This window comes from Elephas maximus, chromosome 7 (assembly GCF_024166365.1).
Source record: "Elephas maximus indicus isolate mEleMax1 chromosome 7, mEleMax1 primary haplotype, whole genome shotgun sequence".
Taxonomy (NCBI): domain Eukaryota; kingdom Metazoa; phylum Chordata; class Mammalia; order Proboscidea; family Elephantidae; genus Elephas; species Elephas maximus.
Genome location: NC_064825.1, coordinates 103,634,003 through 103,653,630, shown reverse-complemented (window position 1 = coordinate 103,653,630; position 19,628 = coordinate 103,634,003). Strand labels below are relative to the sequence as shown.

Genomic DNA, 19,628 nt, shown 5'->3' with positions numbered 1-19,628 from the left:
TTTTAAAACACTATTGAAAAACACAAAAGAAATAAATAAAAATGCATACCATGGCTCTGCATACAAAGACTACTTATAAAAATGCCAATTTTTTCTAAATAAATTTATAAATGTAAGGTGACTTCAATCAAAATTATAACAGTTTTTTTTTTCTTTTTTTTTGGAGGTGGAATAGGAAGAGAAGTGAAATTAAATTTAAAGCTCATATGGAAAAAAAAACTGCCAGGAAAATTTTGAAAATAAGAGCAATGAAAAAAGGCTAGCCCTACTAGACATTAAAGCATTTCATAAAGCTGCCATAATAAGAAATAGTGTGGTTCTGGCTATTCCAGAAGCTATAAAGGAAAACAACAATAACAAACCACAAAAAAGCAAAAATTTCTGCACGTCAGAGGCCGGAGGGTGGGAGGATGGGAGACGGGTATTTACTAACTAGATAGTAGATAAAAATGACTTTAGGTGAAGGGAAAGACAACACACAATACAGGGGAGGTCAGCACAACCAAACTAAACCGAAAGCAAAGAAGTTTCCTGAATAAACTGAATGCTTCGAAGGCCATCGTAGCAGGGGCAGAGGTTTGGGGACTATGGTTTCAGGGGACATCTAAGTTAATTGGCATAATAAAATCTATTAAGAAAACATTCTGCATCCCACTTTGAAATGTGGCATCTGGGGCCTTAAACGCTAGCAAGTGTCCATCTCAGATGCATCAATGAGTCTCAACCCATCTGGATCAAAGAAGACTGAAGAACTCCAAGGACATAAGGTAATTACGAGCCCAAGAGACAGAAAGGACCACATGAACCAGAGACTACATCATCCTGAGACCAGAAGAACTAGATGGTAGCCGGCTACAACCGATGACTGCCCTGACAGGGAACACAACAGAGAACCCCTAAGGGAGCAGGAGAACAGTGGGATGCAGACCCCAAATTCTCATAAAAAGACCAGACTTAATGGTCTGACTGAGACTGGAAGGACCCCAGTGGTCATGGCCCCCAGACCTTCTGTTGGCCCAGGACAGGAACCATTTCTGAAGCCAACTCGTTGGACATGGATTGGACTGGACAATGGGTTGGAAAGGGATGCTGATGAGGGGTGAGCTTCTTGGATCAGGTGGACACTTGAGACTATGTTGGCATCACCTACCTGGAGGGGTGATGAGAAGGTAGAGGGAGTTAGAAGCTGGCAAAATGGACATGAAAAGAGAGAGTGGAAGGAGGGAGTGGGCTGTCTCATTGGGGAGAGAGTAATTGGGAGTGTGTAGCAAGGTGTGTATAAGTTTTTATGTGAGAGACTGACTTGATTTGTAAACTTTCACTTAAAGCACAACAAAAATTATAAAAAAAAATTTCTGTATGTCAAAAAAAATCATAAAGTCAAACATCAAATGACAAACCAAAGAAAAAACCATACCAGAAATATTAATCTTTATCTATGAATAGTTCTTAGAAAATGATAAAAAGAATCATAACCCAAATATGGGAAAATGATAGGAACAGACAGTTCACAGAAAATACAAATAGCCTTTAGCTATATGAAAAGATGTTCAACCTCACTGGAAATAAAAGAAATGTAAATTATATTGAGCTGCCATTTTTCATCTATTAGATCAGCAAAAACCCAAAAGTCTAACATTTCATTTTGCAGGAAAGACAAAATTGGTGATGGGAGCACAAATTGGTACAATCGCTACAAATTGCAATTTGGTAATATCTATCAAATTACAAGGAATACACACACTTAATCCAGCAATTCCACAAGGTTAATCACTGTAGTACTATTCAAGAAAAATCCAATATATTATCAGTAGAAGGCTGGTTAATTAAAGGATGATATATCCATTCATTGAGTACCACAAACCTGCAAATAATAATAATAATGTAGAAAAACCTTCAAGATACATTGTTAAATAAGGAAAGTTTTGTATCTCCTTATACTGTATGCTATCACTCATGTAAAAGATGGAGATAAATGGGAATATATATTTTGTATATCTATATATATATATATAAACTTATATTTGCTTACAGAGACTTTGAAAGGAAAATAGAAAACTAAGAAAAATGTTTACCTGGCAGTGACAGGGAAGAGGGGAAAGGAGGAATGGAGAAAGGAAGGGAATGAAACTTTTCACATGTACCTTTTCAGTTTCCTGGTTTTTTTTTTTTTTTTCACATCTTATGAAAGCAGCTAAAGGTACTAAAAAAAAAAAGAAAACCATTGCCATGGAGTCAATTCTGACTCATAATGACCCTACAGGATAGAGTAGAACTGCCCCATAGGGTTTCCAAGGAGTGGCTGGTGGATTCAAACTACCCACCTTTTGGTTAGTAGCCAAGCTGTGAGCAACTGAGCCAACAAGGCTCCAATGGGTAGTGTTAAATTGATTCTCAGAAAGGTTGTAACAATTCACCTTTCCTGTTAGAGTGCTCTTGACAGAATGGGAAACTGTAATTAAACATTTCTTTTTTTTTTTTTTTTTTTATGACAAGTAGAATATTTACCTGTCAAAGTATCTTCCCAATTCAACCATACCAGTTGATTCTGGTTCATGGAGACCCATATGTTGCAGAGTAAAACTGCAGTCCACACGGTTTTCAAGGCTGTGATCTTTTTTGGAATCAGATCATCAGGGCTTTCTCTGTGGCACTTCTGGATGGGTACAAACCACCAACCTTTTGGTAAATAGTTGACCAGTTAACTGTTTGTGTCACCCAGGGACTCTATAGTATCTCCCCACAAGGGAAATAAGTAACTACAATGGAGGAACTTGGAAGACACAACTTTAAACAATTGCTCAAAGTTGTAATGGGACACTAGTAATGGCAAAAATTGACATCCTGTGCCTCCTAATATAACGTACCAGAGAAGCACACAATATCACTTCTGTGGTATTGCTGCCAAACATACATAACCTGAGTCTAATCTATAAAACATGAGGCAAACCCAAAGGGAAGCATATTTTACAAAATTACTGTCTGTAAACTTGGTTACTAACTGAAAGGTTAGCAGTTCGAACCCACTCAGAGGCATCTCATAAGAAAGGCCTGGTTATGTACTTCTGGGGGATCACAGCCATTGAAAACCCTAAGGAGTCAGTTTTACTCTGAAACACATGGGTTGCCGTGAGTCGGAATCTGTTCGACTGGCAATTAGTTTGGTTTTCTTTTTTTACTCTTTGGAAGTGTGAGGGTCATGACAGACAAAGAAAGACTGAAAAACTGTTCCAGATTAAAAATATATAATAACTAAAAGCAACATGTGATTTGGGATTGGGTCCTGGACTAGATCAAGGGCATTAGTGGAGCAAAAGGTCTATAGAATGGATAATAGAGATGTATCATTGTTAATTTCTTGATTTTGATAGTCATGCTGTACTTATGCCAGAGAACGTCTCCGGTTTTAGGAATTACTCACTGAAGGGTCTAGAGGTAAAGAGGCATCATGTCGACAGCTTAGCTTAAGCACTGTAGAAAAAAATTCTGTCTATTGAGAGTATGAATGATAAGAAAAATGTGGCAAAATGCTAACATTTGGGGAATATGGTTTAAAAGTATACAGAAATTCCTTATGCTATTATTGCAGTATTTTTGTAACTTAGAAATTATTTTAAAATAGAAAGTTAAAAATATTTTGCAAATTTTATATACATCTTATTGCTTTCCATTTTTTTTCATGAGGGTGTTGTTTCATGTTTAACTGGCTTTGAATCTTATTTACGACATTTTTGGTGTTTAAAGGCTTTACATTTCTATGTAGTGAAATCTACCAGCTTTCTCCTTTGTTTTTTTTTTGTTTGTTTGTTTGTTTTATTGCTGTTGTTTTTAGAATATCCTATGGGGCTGTGGTTAAGAGTTCCACGCTAAGCAAGAGGTCAGCCGTTCCAATCCACCAGCTGCTCCTGGGAAGCCCTATGGGGCAGTCCTACTCTGTCCTATAGAGTGGCTATGGGTCGGAATCAACCTGACTGCAACAGGTTTGGGGTTGTTTGTTTGTTTGTTTGTTTGTTTGTTTGTTTGTTTGTTTGTTTGTTTGTTTGTTTGTTTGTTTTGATATCAGATTCTTTATACCCTTTAACGCAGAAAATTCACTGTAGGAAGTGAGGCTAAAAGAAAATGAAAAGTACAGTTAAAAGATTTCAATCATATTTACCACAGTGCTATTTATAAAACCAAAAAAAACTCACGTCATCTAGCCAATTCTGACTCATAGCAACTCTGTAGGGCAAAGTAGAACTGCCACCCATAGGGTTTCCAAAGCCGTAACCTTTACAGAAGCAGCCTGCCACATCTTTCTCCCCAGAGTATATGGTACGTTCCAAATGCTGACCTTTCTATTAGCAGCCCAGCGCTTAACAACTGCACCACCAGGGCTTCTTAGCATTATACATAGTTGTACAAAATTAAAAACTACCTAAACATTGAACAACAGAAAAGTAACTAATTAACTTACAGTACATCCATAAGTGAATATATTTTATAAGCAATTAAAATGAAGTTTTTTAATATTGACAAAAGATAGAATAACCCTAGCACTAACAAGTACTGTGTACTTATTTTTTTCAACACATTCTGCCCTTTCCAAGTTTTCCATTAACTAAGCATTGTTCTAAACCCAGGAGCCAATATTCACTCTCTATTTCTCATCCACATTTATTGCCCTGATCCACAGCCTCTTCATAGCCTTCCTCACTTCAGCATTCCTCAGGGAGTAGATGATAGGGTTGAGGAGAGGAGTGATCACTGTGTAGAACACAGCAACCATCTTGTCCACAGACAGAGTGGTAGAAGGCCTCAGATAGATGAAGATGCAGGGCCCAAAGAACAAGATTACCACAGTAATATGGGACCCACAGGTGGAGAGGGCCTTTCGCCGCCCCTCAGAGCTTCAAGTCCTCAGATGGAGCAAGATAACCACATAGGAGGCTAAGACAACCACAAAGCTGATCACAGACAGGGTCCCCCCATTGGCAACCATCAACAGACCAATGAGAAAGGTGTCAGAGCAGGCAAGCTTGAGAAGAGGAAGCAGGTCACAGAAGAAGTGGTCAATCACACTGGGGCCACAGAAGGGCAAGTGGAAGATGAGAAGGACTTGGGCAAAGGAATGCACAAAACTGCCCACCGATGCCATTCCCACCAAGACAGCACACACTTGCTGGTTCATGATGGTAGTGTAGTTGAGGGGCTTGCAGATGGCCACGTAGCGGTCATAGGCCATCACAGTGAGCAGGAAAATCTCAGTGCCACCAAAGAAGTGGATGAAGAAAACCTGTGTCATGCAGCCCCACAGAGATATGGCTTTCTTTTCAGCCAGCAAGTCTGAGATAAGTTTGGGGGCTGTGGTAGAAGAGTAGCAGATCTCCATGAAGGACAAGCAACTGAGGAAGAAGTACATGGGGGAAGCAAGACTTCTGCTGGTCATGACAGTGAGCACAATGAGGAAATTCCCCAGCACAATCGCCGTGTGCAAGAATAAAAATATCACAAAGCAAACTCTCTGCACCTCCAGATTGGGAGAAAGTCCCAGAAAAATGAATTCAGTCACATTGTGTGTGTCAGCCATGAAGTCACCACCAGGAGGTGGTAGTTTGAGTGGAGTGATCTGAAAAGATACAAAACAAGAGACTCCTTGGTTGAGATCAGTGGGTGAATTTTATAATGATCCTTTGCATGTATTAGAAGCTTGTGATATCAAAAGATTAGTAGGAGTTAGTTATGTGTAGAAAATGAGAAAAGCCATCTAAGAAGGCAGAAGAGCAAGTGCAAATCTGTGAAAATGTACCATGTGTGCCTGGAGTAAAGAGGAGAATAGGAAAAGATGAAGCTGGAGACAGAGTCTGGGACCAGTTTATGAAGGGCTGCTATGGACTTTCGAGTATATCCTGTGGATGATGGGGAATCATTGGGAATGCTAGTCAGCTGGAAAGTAAAATCTCTTTGTAAGTAAAGGTTGGACTAATGGAAACAGACCAGAAAAGGGGAAACCTGTTAGTAGGTTAATGCTTCATGGTACCATGTGGGGCAAAAAGGACAGTGTTACTATCTCCATTTTAGATGTCTTCCTATCTCCTTTGAAGGTTTTTAATTGTCTTTTACCTGCAGCTTCCAGTCATCACCTTCCCTTTGATTCCTTGGTTTGCATGCTAGCATTCTTGATACTCATTCTCCCCTCTTACATCTGCTTCTTCTCCTAATTCTCTCCTTCTACCCTTGGCCACTTGATGACTTTTGCGTTTCCAAGAGTCTAGCTCAAACCCTACACAATTCTTCTCACTGGTACCTTCATTTCCTCCATATATATGCCCCTCAGTAGCATCAAAGGTCCAAACCACCCCTCCTGTGCCCACTCTTGTCCTGCCACGTCTTTCACCACAGCTCAGCCTTCCAGACACCTTAGGGCATCACCATGACTGTTCACTGACTGATTTGCAGACCATCCTGTCCATGCTGGACTCAAGGTGGCTCGTCCAACGTGGCTGAGGTTGTGTATGCTAGCACAGCTGTTTGTACAATGACTCCAGGCAGACCTCAGACCAGGACCCAGATGACTTCCACTCATACCACAAACTTCTTCCCTCAGTGTCTGAGACAGGCTTAGATGATTAAGCACCATGAGGCAGAAGGAAATCACTGCTAGAGTTTATTATTACAGAGATGAAGAGAGAGGTCAGAGAACAGCCCTAGACTCCCAGGTCAACAGGGAAAATTTATGAAGAAGTCATTGATGGAAGAAAGCACTGCTCGGAGTCTGGACTCCTGGGTTCACATCCAGGATTCTTCAGGTAATATCTATTTGATATCTAAAAAGTTATTTAACCTCTCAGAGCTACAGAGTCCTCACTGTAAGATAAAGATAATAACATATACCTCACAGGTAGAGGTCCTAAATTCTACTCCCAGCCCCAACCGAGGTGTTAGTCTCCCAGCCTCCATACCGTCTTGGATTCCTCTCAGAGCTAGGAAATCCATCTTCCCAATCCACAGGCCCCTATAATCAATACCTCCTCTTCTCTCAGGGCATTTTGGAATCACAGCACTTACCACACTGAATTATTATAGTTTCATGTGGTCATCTGTCCCACTGAACTGTGAAATTCCTCAGGGCAGAGATATATCTTACCACCGCACCATCTACTGAAGTGTCTGCCACAATATCGTTCAGATAATGTAGATAAGGAGTCCCTCGGTTGTGCAAGCACTTAATGCTTTCGGCTGCTAACCAAAAGTCTGGAGGTTTGAGTCCACCCAGAGGCTCCTCAGAAGGAGGGCTTGTCAACCTACTACTGAAAAATCAGCCATTAAAAACTCTATGGAGCACAGCACTACTCTGACACACACAGGGTGGCCATGAGTCAGAATCAACTTGGCAAGAGGTAAAGTAGATAAAATGAATGACTTAGTGGATAACCATTGGATATATATCTTCCCTAGCCTTCTTAGGGAAACCCTGGTGCCATAGTGGTTAAGTGCTACGGCTGTTAACCAAGAGGTTGGCAGTTCAAATCCACCAAGCGCTCCTTGGAAACTCTATGGGGCAGTTCAACTCTGTTCGAATCGACTCACCAGCAGTGGGTTTGGTGTTTGCTTTTTTTGGGGGGGGGGGTTAGCCATCTTAGCACAGTACTATGTACATAGTAGATATTCATTAAATATTGAAGGAACAAAGCCCCCCCGCCACCGGAAACAAGAATGCGTCTCCTCCAGTCCTGAACCCAGGGGCCTAGCACTAAGCTTTCGTCCACAAGGAACTCAGTCAAAGACTGGATCAATGTGAAAGCACTTTGGAAAATGCCATGTGTTCCTTGCCACATTCCTTTTGCTTTCAAAGTGGAATAATCACCACATGCAAAAGAAGTACATGGTCACAAGACAAAAATCTCATCCCAGAGCCTCCATGGTTTTGCTGTTCTCACCACAGTTACCTTTTCTGTTCTGACCACAGAGGTGCAAATGATGCCTTGAGAACAGCTCTCACCCAGGTTCACCCAGGTTTCCCAGTGAGCTAATCCAGAGCCATCAAACTGAGATACCTGTCTTGCCAGAGTCACAAGGCTGAGAATCTGCTCCCCTTGTAGCCTCAGAGTCAGAATGTTGAAACTAAGTCACTGGGGTTTCAGTTCCACCTGATTTAAGACAAGAGCAAAGGAGACTTCCCTCCCCTTTGTCTCTGTGCTGTTCCACAGAGAAAAACGAACTCTGGCAGCTTAGCCTTGACTTGAAATTGCTCCAGAGACACCAGGGGAGAAGGTCAGATATCGGGTGAGAGAAAGTCAGCCCCCAGAGAGCTGTACCCTTTTCCCCTTGCTAATCAGGCAACCCTCCTCATGAGAAGCAGGACCTGATTACTAATATCTCAAACTTCCTTGTAGGACACAACAACTTCAGAAATAAATAGAGTATATGAACAAATTAGATTCACCCAATGTTCACAGGGCACTTACTCTGTATGGGACTCTATTCTTTTCAGAGATTAATTAGATGTAACTCGTCCTTGTCATGAACTTCCTCATGTGGCTTTATACGAAATGACACTACTCAAAAGGGTGAGTGCAAGGAATAGAGACCACAAGTGTCAGGAAACCAAAATAGTACTTCTCTTTGCTTTTGGTGTCCACAAGGGTATAAATCGGTAGTTCTCAACTGGGTGGGATTTGCCCCCAGGAGATATAGGGGAATGTCGGGAGATGTTTTCAGTTTGTCACAACCCGACCTGAGGTGAGAAAGAGGAGATGAGCGAGGGTGCAGGTGTTATTGGCATCTAGAGGGCAGGGATGCTGCAAAACATCCAACAATGCACAGGGCAGCCCCCAAAGCAAGGAATTTTCTGACCCAAAATGTCAGTAGTGCTACCGTTGAGATGCCCTGTATAGATGAAACAAAATTCACCCTGAATTGGTAATTAGTGAAACTGGATGTTGAGTACATGGGAGTTCGTTGCACTGCTCTGACCACAACTGTGTATGTTTGAAATTTTCCATAATGAAATGTTTTTGAAATGTCATAAGAGCTCTTTGTAAAATGCAACATGCTGTACACCATTTTTACTAAAAAAAAAATGTTGATTCAACCTTGATGAGAATTACAATTGAATCAAGATTGCCACAAGTGTCAATTAATGACTAATAGGAAATTTTTTATGAGAGATTTCATAAGATAGAAGTTTCACCCAATTGCTTTTAAGAATGTGAAAGCTGAATTAACCATTAGCTTTGTATAGAAATACTCAAAGAAGTTTAGCAAATATTCACATAAAAGCTCCAAAAATTTAAGTTAAACCTAAATTTATTCTGCAACATATCATCATGAAGTTGAGTTTCTATGAAAGTCTGTCATCTAGTCTTTTTTTATATTGAAATATTTGATAAAGAAACATAAAGTTGATTCTATGACTGTTTGTTATAGAAAAACAGCTTCTGCTAAAATATTGTGGTAGAAAACAGTATTTATTCACCTAAACTTATAAATTAGGTTTGTCAGTCTGGCTGAGACTGGAGGGACCCTGACAGTCATAGTCCTCAGGCCCTCTGATAGCCCAAGATTGGAAATACTCCCAAAACCAACTCTACAAACAGGGATTGGCCTGACCTATGAAATAGACAATGATGCTGGTGAGGAGTGAACTTCATGACTCAAGTAGACACATGAGACTATGCAGACGACTCCTGTCTGGTGGCAAAATTAGAAGGCAGAGGGGGACAGGAGCTAGTTGAATGGACATGGGGTATAAAGGGTGGAGAGGAGGAATGTGCTGTCTCATTAAGGGGGGAGCAGCTGGGAGTGCACCGCCGGATGTGTATGGCTTTTTGTATGAGAGACTGACTTGTAAACTTTCACCTAAAGCACAATAAATAAATAAGGTTTGGTGGAAAAGGTTGATTTTATTTTCCTAACTAACCCATGAGGATTAACCCATTGAATATGACTTCTCTTGTCTAGTTCTAATTAACTTCCACCACAATAAAAGCTGTGCAGATTTTTTAAATTAAGTTGTGAAAATTTACCTAGCAAGTAAAATAAATGACCCTATCAATTTATGCTTTTAAAAAATGGGAACATAGAAGAATGTTTATAGAAGCTTTTATCAATAATAGCCATAATCAGGAATCAACCCAAATGTCCATCAACAAGAATGGATTAAATAAATTTGGTGTATTCATAAAATGGAATACTACTCAGCAAATAAAAGGAACAAACTCCTGGAACTTGCAAGATAAATGAATCTCAAAAACATTAATTCGAGCGAAAGAAGCCACACAAAAGAGTACATGCTTTATGATTCATTTATATGAGTTGATGAACAGGCTAAATCTGTGACGACAGAAATTAGATCAGTGGTTGCCTGTGGGGAGTGGGGATTACATGGAAGGGGTCATGAGAGAAGTTTCCAGAGTGATAGAAATGCTTTGTGTTTGGGTTGGGATGCTGTTACATGGGCATATAAATTGTCGAAACTCATCAGACTGTGCATGAGTATGGTCTGTAAACGGAGGTAAAATTTACCTCCATTAAAAAATAAACCCTAGCTGGAATAAGGAGCCACCATGGGAGAGGCATCTGTCCTGGGAGTCAGACTGCCTGAACTCGTGCCCAGGCTCTGGGACGGAGATCGCTGGTATTCCTCAACGTTGGTTTCTCCTTCTCCCTCCCATAGTAAGAGGACTCCCAAATGCTTATCTGGACTCATGCCTGAATAGAAAACTCATTGAAAGAGAGAAATAAACATATATAAAATCCTGGATATTGATTATTTTCAAGAAAAGTGAAACTCAAGATGAACAAAAATCCCTCCACAGGCAAAGCTTATTGCAAGTCTCAGTGAAACCAAGTGCTATAAAATTTATAAAGGGTTAATTAATAGAAACACATTTTTGGTGCATCTAAAGTTCAGCAAGTTAGCCATGTTATAATTCTCTTAAATTGGCAAATTGCTGTTTGGTGAATTTATTTGTAGTGAATTGGCCCAGAACCCTAGGTACAGGGATGTATATGTGACCAACACTCATTCCCTGCTTTTGAGGATTCCAAGGATAGTTTTCTATTTATAATTCCCAGGCACTCACATTCTAATCGCCCCTCCCCCACACCTTTTTTATCTTCCAGAGAGAAATTAAGGCAGGGTTCATTCTCAGAAAAACTGTGATGTTAAAGAAAATGGTTCTTGAACTTGGCACCAAAATTCTACACCAAGGAAACTGAATCAAGAGAGTTTAGTCACTGCCTGAGGTTATACAGTCACCAAGTGGTGGAGTTGAGCTTCAATCGGTCAGTCCAGCCCCAGAGTCAAATCCCTCAACTCTGTCATTGTGTCCAGGGGCACCATCCTCCAAGAAAACACCTCTGTCTTAGTCATCTAGTGCTGCTATAACAGAAATACCATAAGTGGTTAGCTTCAACAAAAAGAAATTTATACTATCACAGTCTAGTAGGTTATAAGTCCAAATTCAGGGCACCAGTTCCAGGGAAAGGCTTTCCCTCTCTGTCAGTGTTCTCAGCAGTCTTGCCTCAAACTAGGAGCTTCTCCACACAGGGACCCTGGGTCCAAACGATGCACTCTGCTCCTGGCACTGCATTCTTGGTAGTATGAAGTCCCCCTTCTCTGCTCATTCCCCTTGCCTTTTTAACTCCTGAGAGATAAAAGGTGGTGCAGGCCACAGCCCAGGGAAACTCCCTTTACATTGGATTGAGGATGTGATCTGGGTAAGGATGTTACAATCCCACCATAATCCTCTTTAACATAAAATTACAATCACAAAATGGAGGACAACCACACAATACTGGGAATTGTGGCCTAACCAAGTTGACACATATTTTGGGGGGACTCTATTCAATCCATGACAACTTCCATCCAAACTCCCTGTGGCAGACCAAAACCAAAACCAAACCCACTGCCATCGAGTCGATTCCGACTCATAGCGACCCTATAGGACAGAGTAGAACTACCCCATAGAGTTTCCAAGGAGCACCTGGCGGATTCAAACTGCCTGCCTCTTGGTTAGCAGCCATAGCATTTATCCTTCCTTAATGACAGAATCTTGATGTTGTTTGAGAAGCAATGTGCCCAAGCCAGGTGAAAAATTTATGTCTGGTTGTCTAAGTTTCCAGATGCCATAGCAAAATACTACAAAGCGGAGGGCTTTAAAAGCAGAAATTTATTTTTCACAGTACTGGAGTGTTTTGGCAGTTCAAATCCACCAGCCGCTCCTTTAAAACCCTATAGGACAGTTCTACTCTGTCTATAGCTTTGCTATGTGTAGAATCAACTCAACGGCAACGGATTGGAGGCTAGAAGTTAGAATCCAGGGCATCATCAGGGCTATCCTCTGTCTCTGTCAACTCCAAAGAAAGATCCTTCCTTGTCTCCTTCAGTTTCTGATAGCTCCAGGCATTTCTTGGCATTTCTTTGCTTGTAGGTGAATCCTCATGCAATGTCTTCCCTCTGTGTGTGACTCCATTTCTGTGTCTGTCCTTCTTTTTAATAAAATACTATTCAAAAGAGATTAGGATTAGGACCTACCCTCCTCCTGTATGACTTCCTTAACTTACCTGATAATAATCTGCAAAGAAAAACCCTATTTCCCCAAGCAAGGTCACATTCATTGGTGCAGAGGTTAGTACTTCAACATATCTTTTTAGTGGACACAATTCAACCCACAACTCTGGCCTAAACCTATAATATTCCTCTTTGCCAATATGTACTTTCCCATCCTTCTTTGCATCTAGTGGTGGACATGTGACCTAATTCTGGCCAATAAAAATAAGAGGAATTGTGCTGGAAAGTTTCTGGGAAATATTTCCCCTCATAAAAAGAAAGCCCCTCCCTCCCCTCATTAAAGAGCTGTTGTGGCCATCTTGCATCCATGAGGAAACATACAAAAGAACTGAAGAGGCGCAAACCCAGTGAGTCAACATCATAGAATTAACAAACAAACCCCAGAACCACTGATCCCCAGTCTTCATGTTTGTTGAGAAAGCAATAAATATCATTACAGCTTAAGCCAGGGTCTTCTGTAAAGGGTCAGATAGTAAATATTTTAGGTTTTGCCACCATAGAGTCTCTATGACAACTACTCACCTTGGCCACTACAGCTTGAAAGAAGCCATAGATAACACGTAAAATAATGGGCATGGCTCTGATCTAATAAACTTTATTTATGGACACTAAACTTTGAAATTCACATAAACTTCACATGTCATGAAATAGTATCCTTTTTTTTTTTTTGTAAAAGCCATTCTTAGCTCACAAGCATTAGGTGGCAGACTGGATTTGGCTTAAGTCATTTTTCATCAGGTTGTGTTATTTGTGTTATAACTGAATGAATTTCTGACTGCATTGTTCTCTTTACCTCAGTGCATAGAAACAGAAGGGTCTTATAAAATTGTTGTGGCTAAGATATTAATGTTTACTAAAGTTTTATTGTATTTTGCCTCCCAGATACATTTGAGTCTAACAATTCCCCTTACCCATGAAATGAAGTTCCTACTATGGAATTTCAGGCATTTGGAAGCAGGTTAATGGGGTAGAGTCACCAAATGAAGCAGAGGAGACTTTCTGGGACTCCCTCAAAGTCCCACCAGTAAGGAGAAACAAAGGAATACACGACCCTCTGTCTCTGAGTGTCACAATATTTCCACATACCACAGCATGCTAACACCAAGAGGTGAAGTGAATGAATCCAAGATTACACAGTTAGTAGACAATAGGGTGGAGGTTCTAGTCTAGGTGACCTCTCCCTAAAACCTATGCACTTTGCACTATAGACTACTGAAGAAAAGAAGGAAAGTAACCTAATATCTGAAATTCTCCAAAATGTTGACAAATACGACAGGGCTTTAACTGGTACCATGGAGTAAACATAGCTCACCTAACATAAAAAGAAAAATATAAACAGGTTAACTTTTTCTCTCTTCTTTCATGGCTGGCTAAAATCAGATCTCAAAGTTGATCACCCTGTTTGTGAGTTGTTTTTTGTTTTTGTTGTATTTTGTTTTTTCGTGTTTTCATTTTCACTCTATTCCTGAGTTCACCTTCTTATCCCATAACCTTCTCATAGCATTTTTCACCTCTGCATTTCTGAGTGTGTAGATAATGGCGTTCAGCATGGGGGTGATGACTGTGTAGAAAACAGCCACCAGTTTATCCTCAGTGAAGGTGGAAGATGGCCTCATGTAGAGGAAGATGGCAGGTCCAAAGAACAAGATGGCCACTGTGATGTGGGAGGCACAGGTAGAGAGAGCTTTGCGCCTTCCCTCTGCAGAATGATTCCTCAAGTTGACTAAGATGACAACATAAGAAGATACCAAGATGAGGAAAGATATAACAGAGATTAAGCCACTGTTAGCCAACACAATAGCACCCTCCACAAAGGTATCAGTGCAGGCAACCTTGAATAGGGGTTGGAGGTCACAGAAGTAATGGTCAATTACATTGGGGCCACAGAAGGGCAATTGGACAGTGACAAGGATCTGAACCATGGAGTGAATTATGCCCCCCAGCCAGCAGCCAGCCACCAGAAGGTGACACACAGCCTGGTTCATGATGGTTGTATAGTGCAGGGGTTTGCAGATGGCCGCGTAGCGGTCATAAGCCATCACTGTGAGCAAGAGAATCTCTGTCACACCAAAGAAGTGGAAGAAGAATATCTGTGCCAGACAGCCCTCCAAGGAGATGGTTTTGATCTTGATAAGTAAGTCAGTGATGAACTTAGGGACAACAGTGGAAGAGTAACTGATCTCCACCAGGGACAGGTAGCTCAGAAAGAAGTACATGGGGGAACGCAGACTCTTGCTGACACTGACTGTCAACACAATGAGGCCATTGCACACCACCGTGGCCAGGTACAGGAGAAGAAACACCACAAAACATACTCTCTGCACCTGTGGATCCTGGAAAAGGCCGGTGATAATTAACTCAGTCACGTTATTTTTACTGGTCATGGATCCCATTCAGGTGTGCTAGATGCCTAGGAGTGAGAGAGCTGCAATAAAACAAATAAAAACTGTAATACCAATTCATCTCACTTACAACATTTTACAACAACAACAACAACAACAAAAAGAGAAATGGTGTCAAGTCAATTGCAACTCAAGGCAACTTCACATTTGTCAGAGAAGAACTGTACTCCGTAGGGTTTTCAATGGCTAGTTGTTCAGTAGTAGATCACCAGGCCTTTCTCCTGAGGTGCCTCTGGGTGGACTCCAACTGCCAACCTTTCTGTTAACAGCTGGGTGTGTTAACCATTTGCATCACCAAGAGACTCCAATGTTGCCTTAGAAAAGAATATTCTTTCAATTTTTTCCCAATTATTACAGAGTGTAAAATGATTTCAAATACACATCACTCAATCATTCATTTAGCCAATATACTCATTCAGCATTGAATATTAATAACCTGAAAACAGTGTGCCTTTTAGAAAATTAAGGGAAATGGTTCTCACCCAAGATCACACAGAGTGGTGAATTCTGAGACTGACAACCAGGCTTTCTGGTTAGGGCTCTTCCCAATTCACCACAGGAAATTCTGAATTTGGAGAACTATTCAAGTTAATAGCCTAGATTTTTATTATCTCCTTGCATTTTGATAATGTCTCTCCAGCTAGGGGATCTCCATGGCATACTTCTGTTCCTGAATCCTTTGTTTCCTTCATTTATGCCTCACGGAATCCTCTTCCCACTGATAATTCTCCATTTCCAGGAAGTTCTCGGTACTTTCTTCTTTTCCCAATTACCCCAGTCCTCGATTTACTCAGGTCAGTTTCCTTCACCAGTCTTGCAGTTTCTGTAACTGTGCTTATGTGACAAATACTGAGACACTCTGAGAAGAATTCAACTTAGTTTGTCTCCATCATCCCACTGTTACTTTCAGTGCTGCCACCACTTGCTGAGAGATACTGAGCTAAACGAGCTCATTTTCAGAGGTGATTGTTATGGTTGGCCAGCCTGCTTATTCTGGTTGCAGGTTTGTAACCAGCAGCTAAGAATACAATAACAAGAGTGAGGATTCCTCTATGTTATTTCACTGCAATAAATACATAAAGAGAACCTGTTATATATCTAAACCAACTCATTGTGTACTGAAAAAATATAGAATGCAATATACACCTCAAGCTAACAATATCACATAATTCAAAACAATATTCTATAGAATAAAGAGCAAGGGGCCACACTGGGAATTTTTCTCACCACATATGATCCAAGAGAAATACAGAAGAAATAGTATGAGCACCTTGATTCTCTGCTATCATTTTTATCCCATTGTTTTTCATCTTGTCTCTGATTTTATACTGAAATTTCCCAGAAATGCAGTAATTGTGAAGAACTAAAAATGCACTCTGGACTGCAAAGAACAAAACCAACGTAGAAAACCAAAGTCATAGAGGTGAACAGAGGGAAACAAAGCATAAACAAAATTGTTACACAAATGACACAATGGGGAAAGTACTTAAAACATATGACAAGAGCTTACTAATCCCAGTATAAAAAAGATCTTCTAAATCTGTAAGAAATATACATAGATAATGAGCCAAAACAAAACCAGTGCCGTCGAGTCGATTCCAACTCATAGTGACCCTATAGGACAGAGTAGAACTTCCCCATAGAGCTTCCAAGGAGTGCCTGGCGGATTCGAACTGCTGACCCTTTGGTTAGCAGCCATAGCATTTAACCACTACGCCACCAGGGTTTCCGATAATGAGCAGAGGATATAAACAGATGATTCACATAAAATAAATAAAAAGATCAATAAAGATGTAAAAGAATCTTGTTATTGTTAGTTGCCATCCATTGGATTCCAACTCACAGCGAACCCATGTGTATCAGAGCATAACTGAGCTCCACAGGGTTTTCAATGGCTAATTTTTCAGAAGGAGATCTCCAAGCCTTTTCTCTGAGGCACCTTTTGGTGGATTAGAACCTCTACCCTTTCATTTAGCAGCTCATTGCTTTAACCAATTGCACCACACAGGGACTCCAATAATCAAATAAATGCCCTAAAACATAAGAAATATACTTTTCACTAGAAGATTGACAGCAAGTAAAAGAGTTGGCAAGGGTGAGTAAACAAACAGTCCCATATTGTTCTGTAGAAATGTAGATCAGTACTTCTCTGGAGAACAAACTGGCAGTATTTATCAAATGTGTGCACACTTCCTACCTCTAATAATATATTCCAAGGAGATACTGGTTAAGTATACAAGCATTGGAGGCAGTGATGTGTTGCAGCCAGCTCGGACAGGCTTAGAGTAGCCTTTTGTATGCATCTTTTCCCAGCTCTGCATTCATTGACATTACATTGGTAGCTTGGAATCAGCAGTAGTGGGAGTACTTCCACCATGGTGAACATGGTACAAACTCTACAAATCAGGGCTTTTTCTTTAGGAAACCCCTTATTTAAACACTTACCTCTAGTTAGATGTTAAAAAAAAAGGGGAGAGCAATTCTGCCCCACTCCTCATGTTTCCTTCCATGTGGAGGGAGCTACAGTAACTACCACTCTTAGGCTCACTGCCCCAGCCTGCCACAGGGAAGATGGAGCGCATTTGAAAGGAGAGGTTAGGCATACAGAGGTGGACCTTACTCTCTTTCCCTCTCTTGGAGTGAGATGCTGCAGGGAACATGCTTTTTACTCTGCCCCAAGGGCAACCTTTCTCTCTGTGGGGTGAGGCTTGTCCAGGTCCAATGCTGCCACAACTGAGTGTGTACATTTGCCTGGTTCTGGGGTTCAGTCTTGGAAGGTCACATGTAGCAGATATAAAACACAATTTTCCACTACCATCTTTACCATAAATGAAGGTGGTGCTCCCTCCAACTGCCTATGCCTTTGTCTTATTTCTGAATTTGCTCAGCATTCTATAGAGAAAAATTAGGCTTTCTCAAACTCCCAAATGCTATGTCTCATAACAGGCCTTGTAGGAGAAAAAACAAAACTGTAAACAATCTAAATATCAATCAAAGTTGCAGTAGGATTACCTGTCTACCCAAATAGGAGTTAGAGCAATTTAAAGCCCTGGGAAGTATAACTGCTATGGAGCAAGAAGGAAAGGAATGGTTCACCACAGAAGAAATTGGTATCAGCCATTCATGGAAGCGGGAGGAGACTGCCTAACCAAAAGCTAGAGGTTTCAGGGAAGGTAGACACAGCAAAGAAATTATACTGAAACCCGTGGCCAAAACGAGCAATATTGCTAAATTCGTGATGTAGACACCAGGCACCCAGAATCACTGGGAATATCTGGCACCATCTCAGCACCTTGGAAGATCAAGTAGCTGCAAGGTTGGAAGATAAGATGATAAAACTCCCCCAAGAACCACCTTTTGCCACATCCTCACCCATGAGCCAAATGAAATGATTTGGATATGGGTAGGGCTGCAACTGATGGGACTAAGCTATGAAGTAGAAGGGGACCTACAGGGAAGCGTAACCTGGAAGATACTTTGATGATACCATCACCCTCTCAGTCATCCATGCTCGTAAATTCAATGTCATATTTTATTTGCTCCTCCCTTTCATCTTCCATATCCAGCCAGTTACCACACTGCTTTAATTTTACCTTTAAACCATCTCTCCCGTGTATCTTTTTCTCTCCATTCTTGCTGCCACCACCGTCTCACATGCTGTCAGCTGATGACTGAATTACCAAAGCCAAAACTCTCAGTCTACCAATTCTCCCACCCCATCCCTCCTGCACACTACAACCAGAAAATGTGTTCCCTAAATCCTTCTCTCCTCGGATAGCTTCACTGCTTAAGAATAAGTGAGGCAATCTTGACCTTCTCCGACTCGATTTTTTTTATTTCATTTGTTCTTGCACTTTCATATTACCTCACATAGAGCTTGATAGATAGATAGTAGACTTCTAATAAACAGTACCTTTTCCAAAAGGCACTACCGTTTACTGTTTACTGTGTTCTGTGAACTCTGCTAGCCACTCTACACATGCATTTTTTTCTAATTCTATTGCCATTTGTGGCTCAGCCAATAAGCAACTTGTCTGTCAGAGGTCACACAGTTAATATGTTACTGAGCCTAATGTAGTTCAATTTGATTCTTTCCACCTTACCCATCTGCCAGATGAACAATTTGCCAGACTGCATGCAATTATTCACCCCATATAATCAAATGTACATAAAATGATAGCTACATAGAAGGATGAGCATATAGTTTATAGTTATGTTAACAGTTTTGAATTATATAGACCAATTATTATGTTTATAGATGTCTAGAACTTCGTAAAAATGGAGTTAACATTAAAACAATGTTTTGGGTCTGTGCCACCTCAACAATTACCCTCTTATCCTCTGAATTTCCATTCATCTGTCTTCTACTCAGGGTCTTCTCATCCCATAAGCCACCTTGCTCATTCCTACCACAGAGTCTCCTTTCACCAGAAATGCCCTCTCCTTGTCCCTTCCCTTCCAGTCCTACCCGCCTTCCAAACTCAATTCCAGTCCCGCTTGTTCAACAAGACTTGCCTTTAATATTGCAACCCGTATGTACCTCTCTGTACTGTAGAAAGGCTTTAGTGATTTTCCTTAATTGCAAATCTGATCGTGTTACTTCTCTACTTAAAATCTAGCAACATCTTCCCCATTTCACACAGCATAAATTATAATATTATTAGAATGGT

General features: G+C 40.7%; 1 protein-coding gene and 1 pseudogene across 1 annotated transcript; both read right to left on the bottom strand.

Moving 5' to 3' along the window:
• Positions 1-4,639: 4,639 nt before the first annotated feature.
• Positions 4,640-5,569, bottom strand: LOC126079820 (olfactory receptor 4X2-like; annotated as a pseudogene).
• Positions 5,570-14,010: 8,441 nt separating this feature from the next.
• LOC126079816 (olfactory receptor 4B1-like) lies at positions 14,011-14,940 on the bottom strand. Its single transcript, XM_049891189.1, has one exon. It carries the CDS (start codon positions 14,938-14,940, stop codon positions 14,011-14,013), a length of 930 nt encoding a protein of 309 aa, XP_049747146.1.
• Positions 14,941-19,628: the final 4,688 nt, after the last annotated feature.

Coding starts and splice junctions, on each gene's coding strand:
- LOC126079816 (XM_049891189.1), bottom strand. CDS start 14,940: ATGACCAGTAAAAATAACGTGACTGAGTTAATTATCACCGGCCTTTTC.